At 38.4% G+C, this 13,616-nt stretch overlaps 1 protein-coding gene across 1 annotated transcript in view; it reads right to left on the bottom strand.

Moving 5' to 3' along the window:
• Positions 1-1,387: 1,387 nt before the first annotated feature.
• The window catches only part of LOC106544671 (desmoglein-4), a 34,342-nt gene continuing 22,113 nt past the window's right edge, over positions 1,388-13,616 (bottom strand). Inside the window, exons 11-16 of the mRNA XM_087707132.1 lie at positions 12,866-13,087; positions 9,888-10,442; positions 8,872-9,023; positions 7,724-7,787; positions 5,799-6,013; positions 1,388-5,416 (exon numbers count right to left, since the gene is read on the bottom strand). Coding sequence (XP_087563258.1) covers positions 4,478-5,416; positions 5,799-6,013; positions 7,724-7,787; positions 8,872-9,023; positions 9,888-10,442; positions 12,866-13,087 — 2,147 coding nt within the window. The 3' untranslated portion in view covers positions 1,388-4,477. The remainder of the gene's footprint in view (positions 5,417-5,798; positions 6,014-7,723; positions 7,788-8,871; positions 9,024-9,887; positions 10,443-12,865; positions 13,088-13,616) is intronic.

The raw sequence follows: 13,616 nt of genomic DNA on the forward strand, positions 1-13,616 counted from the left end.
TTGCGGGGCAGCTGGTCGTCCAGCCCCGTTGGGCATCACGGCCCATTTTCCTAGGAGTACCGTGTCCACGGCGGTGGGGGGCTGTGAGGGCCCCATCTGCTGATGTTTGTCATGTGGCCTTTTGGGCTTTTCCGTCATCTTTCGCCTGACATTACTATCTGGATGCCTTCGCTTAGGCGGATACGTCATTTGGTCGGTTGGTCTTGCAGTGGGTGGCGACTGCTGCTCCCCTTGGGCCTTAGTGGTTTCCTGCTCTCCTTCCCTGGGACTATAGCTTGGGTATGTCCCACAGGTGACCATTCCCTCCCCTCCTCTGGAAAAAGAATGTTGGTCTTACCTGAACGTGTCTTTTCAGAGGAGGGGAGGGAATGGTCATGACCCGCCCTCAGTATTGTTCTGTTGGGGCCAAGGGGAGGGCCCGGGTGGTTCCCGGGGGGGTTTGTGGTTGTTTTTTTTTGTCGTTTCAGTTCTACCGTTCGCCTTCGAGGAAACTGGGATAGGACTGGAAGGCACCAGTATTTAAGCGTTTGCTCTCAGTCTTTGGACCAATCAGGCTTTGAGAATACCCACAGGTGACCATTCCCTCTCCTCCTCTTAAAAGACACGTTCAGGTAAGACCAACGTTATTTCTATCTATGGAAGCTGAGCAGATTGGCAATTAGATGCTGTTGCATGGCTTTGAACATCTGCTTTTATTTCGTGGAGTGACTGGACCAATGCTGGATACATAGAACATTTATTGTGGGTTTCATCTGGCTTTTACTGTATAAGAACGATTCTAAAATGTTGTTGTCTTAGCTCAGTTTTGAGTCACATAAATAGCCACACCCTACCCAGCTGCTATGGTGCGGTTTTATTGAAGCAAAGATTGAGAATCTTTTTGATTTAAAAAGAGAGAGGCCATTACCCAGCATTTAGGATTGAATAACTTAGCTTTTTGTAAGCAGGCATATGAGATAAAAGCTTGATATTTCACATTGAAATTCTTACCAGTCTTCCTTATTCATTGCGGCTAAAGATTGATGGCAGATACTTCCTTCTAGATGACCTATGTTCCTTCAGAGAGAACATGCTTGCAATTGTTATCCAGTTTAGAAGCTTTTCCAACAGTTTTGTATTGTTAGTTTTGCTTGAGAAATATTTATGCAACATTATTTTGAAAAAAAGCAAAGGAATTAGGATATTTTGTTTAATTGTTAATAAAAAAACAAGAAGGTCAGTATGATTCAACAGCATGTTTTTTTTAAAATGCCATTTAACTAGACCGGACCGTCAAATGGTTGGTATGAAGAGTACTGTAAAAGCAATCTTGTTGTTTCTTATGTCCTTCAAATTTCAGCTTAAGGAATTCTACAGCATGTTCAGTAGTAAATAAGCATTAAAAGAGTAAAGAGAAATTTGCCCAGGCATTTTATTAATATTACGATACATCTTCAACTTTTAGCTTGTGTGCCAATTTATTGTAATACTACAACTATGACATTTCATTCCCAGAGAAAACATTCTTTCTGAAAAGCAATCACACCCAAAACCAGCAATGGGAGCTTATACTTAGAAAGTATTTAGACATCCTGACTTGAATGACAGACTTGTTTCTGGTTGGAAAACAAAAAAGCCTACATTTTTTTCAGGATTAAATTTGTAAAGAGAGTCAGTGCAGTTAAAGACAATTATTTCCTAGAAAGATCTTCATTAAAAATGTTTTAATTGGAGTTATTGCATCCTACAACATGAATTTGGACATAAAATTTGCTTTCAGAAGAATAAAAATAATTTAAAAATGACCGCAAATACAGCCTTGTAATATTATGATGTCATATTATTTTAGTTCATTAGACATGTTGTAAGAAGTACAACTTCCTTAAGGCTTATGTTGATGCCTTTTAGAAAATGTAATGTGTGTGTATATATAAATATATACACACACACACATACATTTCACCATTTATCAACAGACTTTGTGATTCATCCTGTAAGATACATTTGCCATGGGTTTTAATTTACAAGGTCAAATAATACATTTTTTTTCATTTTTTTTAGCCCCCAGGGTTGCAGCAACTCTTCAGATTATTCAACATATTGTCATGGGTACAGTTAAATAGTGTTCCCTTTAACAGAGGAATTCAAATGACTACTTCATAGCAGAGGTAGGTTGCACCTGGTTTGGCTCGGACTGCGTGAATCAGTAGAGGCAGTGACGGGAGGCTCCGCCCGGAGTGTTGCGTGTGCGCACACACGCATGAGAGAACCAGTAGTTAAAAAAAATGCAAACCCACCACTGCTTAATAGCCTTGGTTTTGTCCTGTGTTACTATAACCAAATCAAACTCAAGCAGCAATGTTCCTAGAAGGAGCAAGGGGGTGGGTCAAACAATATAAACAGCGTTACAGCATGGCAACACCACCTTTTCTACACACCTGGAAGTGTCATGCATGCTGCCTGAGCTAAAGAATAAAATAGGGATTTTAATTAAAAGATGGATGTTCATTTAATACAGGTATAAAACTCGTCATACTTGAACTACACAAAAATATAATAGTGACTGGGGTGATTTCTGCATATAACAAAATAGGTGTAGCATTAAATAATTACATAATGGTTAATGTCTCATTAAATGATTACAAGACATAAGTTAGTAATTAGGGGAAGTAAGTGAAAGATGTCTCATATTTGAAACTATAATTTCCAGGATTATTTGGGAAAGAATTAAAATATACATATGCACAATTCGAATATTTTGCAAGGTTTCAAGTTGCTTTGGGAAGATTTTTTAAAAAGACATAAAGACAAACTAAAGGTACAATGCCATATTTTTGTCTGTAGAAAAAAAAGCTGAAGGCGAATCTTTTTGCAAAAGAAAAACCAACTGTAGATACTACATCATGTTGGTAGATGTATTAGAAATTGCTCTTGTGTTTACATCTTATTTAGTATCTTTGGGTTGGTCAACATGCATGTTAAATTGGGAAGAAAATTAAACACCAGGAGCAGAGATAAAAACCCACATCCTTACTTTTCTAGAGAATTCTAAAACTAACAGTGTACATCACAGGTGTCAAACTCGCAGCGTCACGCTGCCATCACATGATATTTTGTAAAGTTTTTTCCCTTTGCGGAGCTGGGATGAGCGTGGCCTACGTGTGACACATTTGTCCTGTGGGCCGCCAGTTTGACACCCCTGGTGTACATAAAAGATAAAGAGGATAGTTTACCATAATCTGGTGGTGAAAATTCCCTGCGTTTAACAACTGCATATTGGAGCTACGTTTAGTTTACATATGGTACCTAACTAAATCGTGAAGGTCAGGTTCTAAAGAACTTTGTTACTTTTTCATGCCAAACATTGCTATAAGCTGTTGCTCTGAAACACAAGGTTTTGTTAGAATTAAATTGTTAAAAACTGATGGGAAGTCATCTGAACTCTTTTAATTGAAAATGAAATCAACATTTTTTTAAAATTTCCACAACCCTATATCAATAGACAGAATGACTACAATAGTGTATTGTGATTTGCTATTAAAATGAATAGATCTAAATTTCTATCACTTTTCTGTCAATTCTAAGTCTAAAATAGCTTTTTGGATTCTGACTAATGAAGCCTATACTTTATTTTAATAGCTCAGCATTTGGGATTTAAACATGTAGATACCTTGTGTCTTTATTTTCTTGGGAGAAGAATATTTTGGTATTCAAATTTCTGTTTAACTCATATATAGCCCTTTTATCTCTGTATAATCAGAGGAAGGTGGTTGTTGCTGTTGTTGTTTTTTGGTATATGATTGAAATGAAAATTTAAATGAAGCACAAATGAGTATTTGTATAAATACTTTCACAATACATGATATGCTGCCTAAACCTGTTAACATCTTGTCCATTTCTATAGTTACAGCAGAATATTGTCATTCTTAAGGACTGCTCTACTGATTGTAATTCACACAATCTTGTTCAGAGATACAGCATTAATATATGCCCTTTTTTCTGTTGTCACTTTTTTTTTTTTGCTTATGTTGACTAACTGCTTTAAGATGAAACCAAACTGCTGAATTTATCAGATCATTATTTGGAACAGTTTCTATGCAACTGCTTTAAAATACAGTAAGGAATTCCAGAATTTAACAGTTCCTATGAATCACTTTGTGCACAGTTGTATTTCCTTACAATGGTGTTAATAAGTACAAAGCAGAAGTGATATGTTAGTCTAAATATTGCTCAACACCAAATACATACAAAAGGCTCTGTTAGTGATTCCTCCATTATGTACACTATCATGTTTCCAAAGGCAATATATCAGGATTTTCTTATGTTGGCTGTGCCCCTATATTTTATTTTATAACTAAATGTTAGGAGAGGCTGTTTCAGATGAGAATCACTTTTCTGATTTCTGATTTGCTACCTATAAATAATAAAATCATTATTTGGCAGCGAATCTAAAAAGTAAAAAGAGGGACAGGAAACATGTAGTCACAAGTGATCACTACTAATTAGAATACTGTATAGTGCTGTATTTTGTTACCCTTCTTCGAGTTGAACCAGGAGAAGCTGTTCCAATTGCCTGACTAAGAATATTATCAGAAGCCAACAATGAATTAGGACCACTACTTAGATTCCCAGGGCCACCACTCGGTCCTGTTCCAGACAAAACTCTTTCGGTTACAAACACATTACGGGCACTTGATAGGTCAGAAGGGAGGGTCATGTTGCCATGTACACTAGCAGCAGGTCGAATCACTCTTTCGGTCACAACCACATTTGACCCTTCTGTCAGATTAGGAATGCTCAAAGAAGCTGGTAATCTTGAATTAGGAGCAATTACTCTTTCTGTGACCACAACATTCGACCCACCTGGTAGATCGGGAATATCTATCATACCATGCAAATCAGTGACTGGGCCAGGACCCAGCACTCTTTCTCTGACTACAACATTTGATCCACTCAGAGGATCAACATTAAGTGTAGGAGGTTTCATTGTTGAGCCTGAAGTATATGTTTCTGTTACAACTACATTACCATGGAGCATAGGATCAGGCATTGGCCTTGGAGGTTGTACATTGGAAGTGGTGGTGTAAGTATTTTCTGTAACGACCGTGCTACCACCAACAGGAGTAGGTTGAGGCATAGATGAAGATGTGTTAACAACAATCGTGGTTCCAGGTGGTGGCAAATTTATCTCAATATCAGGATTGGGCAGAGGCATATTGAGATCTGGGAAGTGCTCAATCTCTCTTCCTAAGCAGATCTCCGCCAAGGTCTTAAATTTAGGACCCAGGGTATCCAAGTAGGAATCGTCCAGATCATCCCCAATAAAACTGCAACAGCCAATGGAACCAACAGGAGTGCCTATGCCCTCATGATCATATATTAGGAGACAGTCATTTGCAGGTCTGCCTTCATCTTCATCAGCATAGGCAAATGCTTTCTAAAAAGAAATAAGCAAGACAGAATTAGCATTGTTTATCATTAAGAGGAAAAAGAATATCAATCTTAAAAAGTAAGTACTAAAGCAGGGTGATTAACTTGGATTTCAATTATATCAGTTGTTTCAAACTGATCAAAAGTGCTGTATAGTCGCATTTCATAACATGGATAACTTGCATTTTACTTCATACTGTGGAAATGCAGTCCACATTTTGCACCAAGGAGTATCAAATACTGCAAGTTATGAGCACTTTGCACCACTACCATTACTTGTCATAATGTAGTTTAGGCTTGTGTTCATAAATCTGAACATAATGCTAAGCAAATATTCCTAATAATAACTGACTACCATTCTCTATAGTTTGCTAGATAAAATGGTTTACCTCAGAGAAGTAGCTGTCTAGGAAAGCCATATTCACACCACTTTCTCGGTATTCTTTTATTCCTCCAAATGTATCTTTCCGTCCCATTGTCCCATAGCCTGTGGTTGTCCCATAACCAAGTGCAGTTCCATAGCCTTTTGTTGCTCCAAGTCCTGTTGTTTCTTCAATTCCTGAACTCACCATTCCTCCATCACCATATTTAGTTGTGTAGATATCTATAACGATGATAATTTATTTATTTTATTCAAAACAAAACAAAAGGACAATACAATAATCTGTCTTCAGGGCCTGGGAAAATAACTAGCTCTTCAATAGTTTATTGAACAACATAAGGGTGGTAACCAATAACTCACTTGGGGAGTGGGGAGATCATTCTAAAGCACTGGTGTCAAACTCAAGGCCCAGTGCTAGATCTGGTCCACAGATCTAAACGAAGGAAACAGCGGAGGACCAGCCCGCGGTGCCTCTGCCAGCAAAAATGAACCCATGAGGGCTGCATGCGACCATCCCGAGCTCTGTTTTCCCTGGCAGAGGGTTGCAGGAGGCCATCGCAACTGAAAACAAAGCTTGCGAGGGCTGCATGCAGCCCTCCCAAGTTCTGTTTTTGCTGAAAAGAAGGTTGCAGGAGGCCACTGCACTCAGAAACGGAGCTTGCGACCCCATTTTTACTGGCAGAGTGCTATGGCCACCAAAGGTGTCCCTGACATGAATGATGTGAAGCTGGCCACACTCACCCTGGCGCTCCAAAGTCAAAAACAACCCTGATGCGGCACTCAGTGAAATCGAGTTTGACACCCCTGTTCTAAAAGGCAGGAATTGAAACAGAGTAGGCACAATTCCTGGATTTTGCAAAATGTAGTGTTTAATTGAGGGGACTTGCAGTACGCCCACCCTGCTGGGCCCAATCACATGGGAAAAGATGATAGACATAGGCAGTTTCTCAGGTAGCCTAGCCTTATGCCTTGAAACATTGTAAAAGTGATAACCACCAGCTTGAATTGTACTCTGAAGTTTAGTAGAAACCAGTGCAATTTGCAAAGTGATGCACATATAATACTCCCTCATTACCTGTCCTGTCACATTCTAGACTGGCTGTAGCTTCTGGGCTATCTTCAATAACAACCACGAAAGTCCTTAGCCATAGCTTCCACCTGGTCTTTGAGAACTGAGAGTTCAAGAGGACTGCTAAATTTCATACATCTCAATGGGTAATTACAACTCCATGGAGTATCAGAATGGAGAGTCAGTAATGGGGGCACAAATATAGAAACTTGGTAGGATTGAGCCTGAGGCTGTTCTTCCTCATCCAGGCCTGAAGCCTCCAAACACTCCAAACATTGGCTCGCTAACTCAACTAACGAGCGGTCAAGATATGCAACTGGGCATCATCTGCATGCGGTACATATTGATGATATGTCACCAAATTGGAAGATGATTTCCTCCAGCATTTTCATGTCAACAGGAGGGGGAAGTATCAAGCTCTGTGGCACACAACATGTAAGGGGCCCTATAAGCAACTTTTCTTCCTACCTGCCAATATCAATTTAAATCAGCCACAGAAAATAGAGGAGAACCGTCATGAAACAGTGGCTATGATGATAATTATAGCGTCGATGATGACACATAATAGATCCAAAGAACAATAGTGATCAATTTGCTGATCAATTAATCATTGCAAAACTGAATGTAAAACAATTGAGATCAATTTCTATTGATCTGTTGCGAATATTACAGTCACTCCTGTGTTCCTGTGCGGATACTCTTGTATAATAATTTTTGTAATTATTTTCATGGGCCGACAGAGATTCTATTTCCACAAATGATAAGAAGTAAGTAGAATAATGACAAATTCACTCCTCCACTTTCCTGCTATTGCTATCCCCATCAACTATCATAATTTGCAAGTTAAATGTTAGTTTGTTTACCTGAAGAGTCTGCAAACTCCCCTTTACTTGCAGCAGTTACTGGTGCACAGATATTTGACACATCCTGGAAAGAAAGCCCAAGCTAAGTTATTAATAAGTAACATAAATTTAAGAGCGAGATTATTTTGCTGTGATTAGGGGAACTGTTAATATAATGGAAAGCAATAGTGCATTTGGTAGAAACACAACCTTAGATTTGTGTGCAAGTATGCCTTTGATTGGTTATAGAATCTATAGTACTGTAGTTCTTTGTGACAGTAATGGGTCCATCTGGTTTAGTATCAGCACATAAGTGATCTTGGTTGGTTTGGAAGCAATCAGTATTTGAACTTGATTAGTACTGGGATGGGAGATCATTGGGGCAAAACCTCCTGGAATGAGGTGGCAGCAAACCACTATTGTAGAATAGCCAACATCGCCCCTCCCCCCTGCAGGGTTGTGTTCACAGAGTCAGGTTGGGGATGTAAAAAATAAGAAATATGACATTGACAGAGTTATGCAGAATCTGTTACCTATTTTTCAGGTCCAGAATGAGAAAACATTCAGAAGAAGCTTAGTCAGATTCTTCCCTAATTCACTGGACTATAAGAAGGAAGTATAGTAGAATCAGTCTTTCAAGATTCTGTTATTTATACTAATCTCAATAAAAGTAGTATCAGCCTTCTTGTGTGGTTGATATTTTTGCTCTTGTCTTCCTAGCGCAATTGAGCTTGAGGGCAACTTTTCTTTTGCCTGAAATAGTAGGGTACCTGCTGAGGTCCATCACTAATAATCTCTTCTAGGCTTCTTTGTTGCTGATTCTACCTATTCATCTGTCCTTTCTGAGAGTATGTCAGTGATTAAGCAATGGGAAGCAAAGCAGTCTGCACTTTTCTTTCTTAATAAGGTACGAATTGGCCTCCTAGGTCATAAAAAATGGAGAACAACTGATGGAAAGTGGCAAAGAGGTTCCTTAGTCTAAGAAGAAGTAAAGATTTTCTATAGTCAACTACTAGCCCTTGGTCTTGGTGATTGGGGATCTGGCGGGAACTTGGCCTAAGGCACCAGGCGGGAACCAGTTGGTTGATGCTGAAATAATGCAAGTAGAAATCTGCAAGTAGACATGGGAATATTGCCTATGTCTTTGTGTGTTTCAATAAAGAACTAACCCGGTCTTCAGGCTGTGCTCCTTCAATTCCCCAGGAATGAATAGCTCCTTCTGTGCATTCAGGCACAGGCTCAAATCCAGCTCCCACTCCACCAGCAGATCTGGATCCCAGATAACCAAAACAATCACTCTGTGACATCAGAATTGGTACCACTGATAAACCAAAATGAAACAAAGTCATGTACTTTTCATCAGTTGACTAAATATTTGACCTGTATATAAATAGAGGCACACAATAACATGGGACCAGTCTAATTGTGGTCTACAATGTCTATCAAAGCCGTATAATCATTTCTGAAGGCTCTTGCTCCAGGTATCTTTACAGGTTGAAGTGTGCTGAGTGAATATTTGGACACAGTTATCTTAGCTGCCGCTCCCCCACACTTTGGAAACTTTTTTCTGGCATTTACATTACTGATTTTTGGTGCTAGGCATATACTTTTAAATTTTAATTCCTTCAGTGCCATGTATTAAACATTTTATATCAGTTATCTAGAGCTTTTAACATGTTTTTATTGATGATTTTCATTATTTATGGTAATGTGTTTTTTTCTTGTAGTTTAAGAGATATTCTTGAGATTTTTTTTCTTTGAGAATCACAATCACATTCTTAAATAAATGAGCAAATATTTTTCAGGATAATAGTGAAGATTTTTGAAAACTAATATTATCAGCATGTGTATTTCCATTCAGCAGATGATGCATTTCAAGATGGGCATCATGAGCAGAAACATTTTAACTCAGTTTTTTTTCTTCTTGCATGGAAAAATTGTGACCAGGTTCACAGCAACATTCTGGTATTGTCAGTGTACTTTATCAGTCAACCTCTACGGCAAAGTTTGAGGATACAAATAGAATTGTTTTTGATCATTCCTTCCCAATTAATGGGGATCAAATGGTGTATTTTATAGAAACATTATGTATTGCAGCAAAATGTTTTATAGAAGTCAAAAATTATATATTTTAGGAAAGACATTTTTTAAAAAAGGAATAATTCTATCCTTATAGAATACTTACACACAAATATTAATCCTCCAAGAATCATCAGGCCAATGGCAGCAGCGCTAAGAGACGTATCTCCTGAATTTTGCCTTGTTCCTCCTACGTCAATCACATGTCCACTAGTGCCACTATGTGAATGTTCGTTACCAGTGCCACCTGCACCATCACCTCCACCTGTTCCCCAGCCACCTGTTCCTCCACCACCTGTTCCTCCACTACCTGTTCCCCAGCCATCCCCTCCTTCACCACCAGCTCCTCCACCACCTGTTCCTCCACTACCTGTTCCCCAGCCACCCGCTCCTCCACCACCCGCTCCTCCACCACCTGCACCTCCACCACCTGCACCACCACCATCTGCTCCTCCACCACCTGCTCCACCACCACCAATAACTGTAATTCTAACTCTCTTGGTAGCCATTTTGACACACATTCCATTTTGATCACATTCACAGGCTTGCAGAGGAATTACCACATGCTTTTCACAGCTTTTGCCACTGTTGTCAACCACTTTGACTTGGACCTCAAAAATTACAAAATCTATGATGTCAGTGTATAGAGTTGCAGAAGTACCTGGACCGAGAAATAAGGGGAAAAAGTATATTAAGAACTCTGCTTTGAAATCTCTATAAATAATTCTCATAAATAATTATTGTGTCAGGAACGCTGACATATTGTGAATTTGACTCTGAAAATTCAATGAACAAAAAGTCTTTAGCATAATAAGGATAGGCATAATAAACAGTATACATATGTGTATGTGTATGTGTGTGTGTGTGTATGTATTCAGGTAATCCTTGATCCTTGACAACCAAAATTGAGACCAGCATTTCTGTTGTAAATCATTACGGTGGTAACTTTGGTCAGATTAGTTTTATAGCAATTTACACAATCATTAAGTGAATCCAACTTGTCCAATGGGAATTTTTTTGTTGTGAATTAGCAGAAAAGGTCACAAATCATTACATAACTGCAGGAAACTACAACTGGTTGTAAATGCAAGCTGATTGCTAAGTGCCTGAATTGCAATCATATGACTTCAAGGGTGGTACAACAATTATAAATGTGAGTATAAATGGATCATAAGTCACCAAGGCTGTCATAACTTTGAACTGTATTAAACCAAGAGCCATATGTCAAGGACTTTCTGTGTATCAGTTTGTATCTGGACTGATCACAGTGATGACCTTCTACTTTATATGTTTTTCCCTTCCTCTTCTCCCCTTGTCAGCCCTGCAAGATGGGTAAAGTCAGGAAGAAGGAATTGCTAGAAGTCTTGGATTGTACTGTAATGTGGTTAAGGTATTGTAATAGAATCTTAAAACTCATTCAAAGCCCCGCTCTACTTAAACTTATGTATAATAAAATCAAGGCAGAGTTGACTTGAATTTCTTTCTTATGCTTTCCATTTTACTGAAATTAAGATGTCTTTTCTGACTTAAACCTGACATATTGTCACACAGCCACTCATACTCTTCTAAACTTGAAGATCTCTGGGAGCTGCTGGTAGGAAAGTGAAAGTGTATAATTTCCCCAAAATTCTGAAATAATTTTCTGAAATTACACATTTTGGAACCCTAAAGCTTGGGCTGAGTAGTCTTCAGAAAATAAAATTCAGCAAACAGCTGCATCGGCATACATGCACATATACAGGAGCAGGCATCTCCTGCAGCTATGTTGCTGTATCAGAAATACTTTGCAATTGAAAAAAGTGATTTGAATGGGGAAGAAAAGAAAATAGTCAGCGTTGCATTCATTGAATTAGTCAAAGATAACTGTGAGAGAGAAAGATGGAGAAACGGAGACTTCCTAGCAATTATTTCACAAATTGTTTAATTATTTTGAATTAGAAAGAGGTATTTACACTGAGCTAAGGTGGCACAGTTGCTAGAGTGCAGTACTGTAGGCTACTTCAACTGACTGCTAGCTGCAGTTCAGCAGTTTAAATCTCACTGGCTGAAGGTTGACTCAGCCTTCCATCCTTCCGAGGCAGGTAAGATGGGGACCCAGATTGTTGTGGGCAATATGCTGACTGTAAACAGCTTAGAGAGGGCTGTAAAAGCACTATGAAACAGTATATATGTCTAAGTGCTATTGCTATGAATTACATTATGTGAAATTATTGCATGCAGCCTTTTCCAAAGCAAGACCTCAGTTTTTTATTTGCAATGGACAGAAGGAATAATCTTGAGGAACAGGAGACCAAGAAGACAATGGTCAGATAAAAGAAGTCCAGATCAGAACTGTAATCTAAGCAAGCATCTTAGACAAGACAATCTTTCGTGAAGATAAAAGGAGGGCAAGGGGAAGCACATTCTGACTTGCAAGATTCCATTATCATAACCCTATAATGAAAGTAGTAATGGATTGTATTACTTTTGTTTCCTATACTGTTTTAGCACTGTGAAGCAGTATATAAGCCTAAGTGCTATTGCTATTTGATAAAAAATATTTTTTTTGTCATCCTCCTCATTTTCATACTGCTGACCATGTTTTCTCCTTCTTTAAAAATAACTGAGACTAGGAGAATTTATGCCACTGCCCAGTAGTGCTGGGATTCGTATACATCTGATGGATTAACCCTTGAAATCCAGATAGATCAATAATTCAAAGCAATAAAATGTATCAATTAAGATATCCCCAGAATTATTTCATTATTTTGATTTTCCTTATATGATACTATTTATTAGCTTATTGCCTACAATGAGTAGAGAAAATATAGTTTAACAAAAAAATCAGAAAGAAAAAAGAGAAGGTGGGGGAATGTAATGCAGTTGTCTGAAATGAACATTTGACTTCAAGACTTCTTTAAAAAGCCCAAGCCACCACCAATAGATTCTTGTGTGCAACCATGGGTTGCACATATATTATTCCACATATGAGAAGAATGTTAGACACTCCTCAGCAAGAACAGATATAAAGTGAGGGTTGAGTGGGGAAGAAGAGCATCATTATTAAGAGGGAAAAACTCTGAATACGTAATTTCATTCACTCACCATTTAATGTTTTGATAGCCCACCAGCTGTCTTGAGGCTGAGCGATAATGCTAAATGTAAAGGGTGGCCCATATGGAGAATCATCTGGATCTTTAGCAGTGATCACCACGCTTGGACTGTCCATACATACTCTCCTGATCTCATCAGTCAGAATGGGACAGTTATCATTGACATCTTGAATAGTAAGCATAATAGTACCAGTGGCTGTTGTGTAAGGGCTGTCTGCAATAAATAATACCCATGAAGGAAAATAAAATCAAATAAATGTTATCACACAAGAACGTATGTTGCACAAGTGCAATAAACTCAATGCATATATAGTATCCAAGGATCAACTGGGAAAGTTAATTTGAGCAGAGAAGGAATTTGATGGGAAGAAAAGGGGCAGTTTTTAATAGCTGAATGGCATATATAATTTTAAATGCAGCTTCCAAAATGAAGGCTAATTGAAAAGATTCTCAGTATCCAGAGTTTGTCAGATCTCTAAATATATAGCAAAGACTAACAAAGACAAGATTAAAAAGTGTGGGAAGAAATGGTGGTTCTCGGTACTGTACAAAATTTTGTTTGGATCCCCATGCAGCTGAACAGCTAATTGTTAGCAATGCAGTTTCACGCTGGCTGGGCAATTCTGGGAGTTAAAGCCCACACATCTTAAAGTTGCCATGTTTGATAAAAATTGCTATAGTGATTTAAAACAATCAGCAAAATCTTTGTTCCAGATGTGCAGGGAAGTATTTATTTTATTTTA

Source organism: Thamnophis sirtalis, unplaced genomic scaffold (assembly GCF_051295495.1).
Source record: "Thamnophis sirtalis isolate CommonGarterSnake01/CBP01778 unplaced genomic scaffold, rThaSir2_p1.2 scaffold_2, whole genome shotgun sequence".
NCBI classification, from domain to species: domain Eukaryota; kingdom Metazoa; phylum Chordata; class Lepidosauria; order Squamata; family Natricidae; genus Thamnophis; species Thamnophis sirtalis.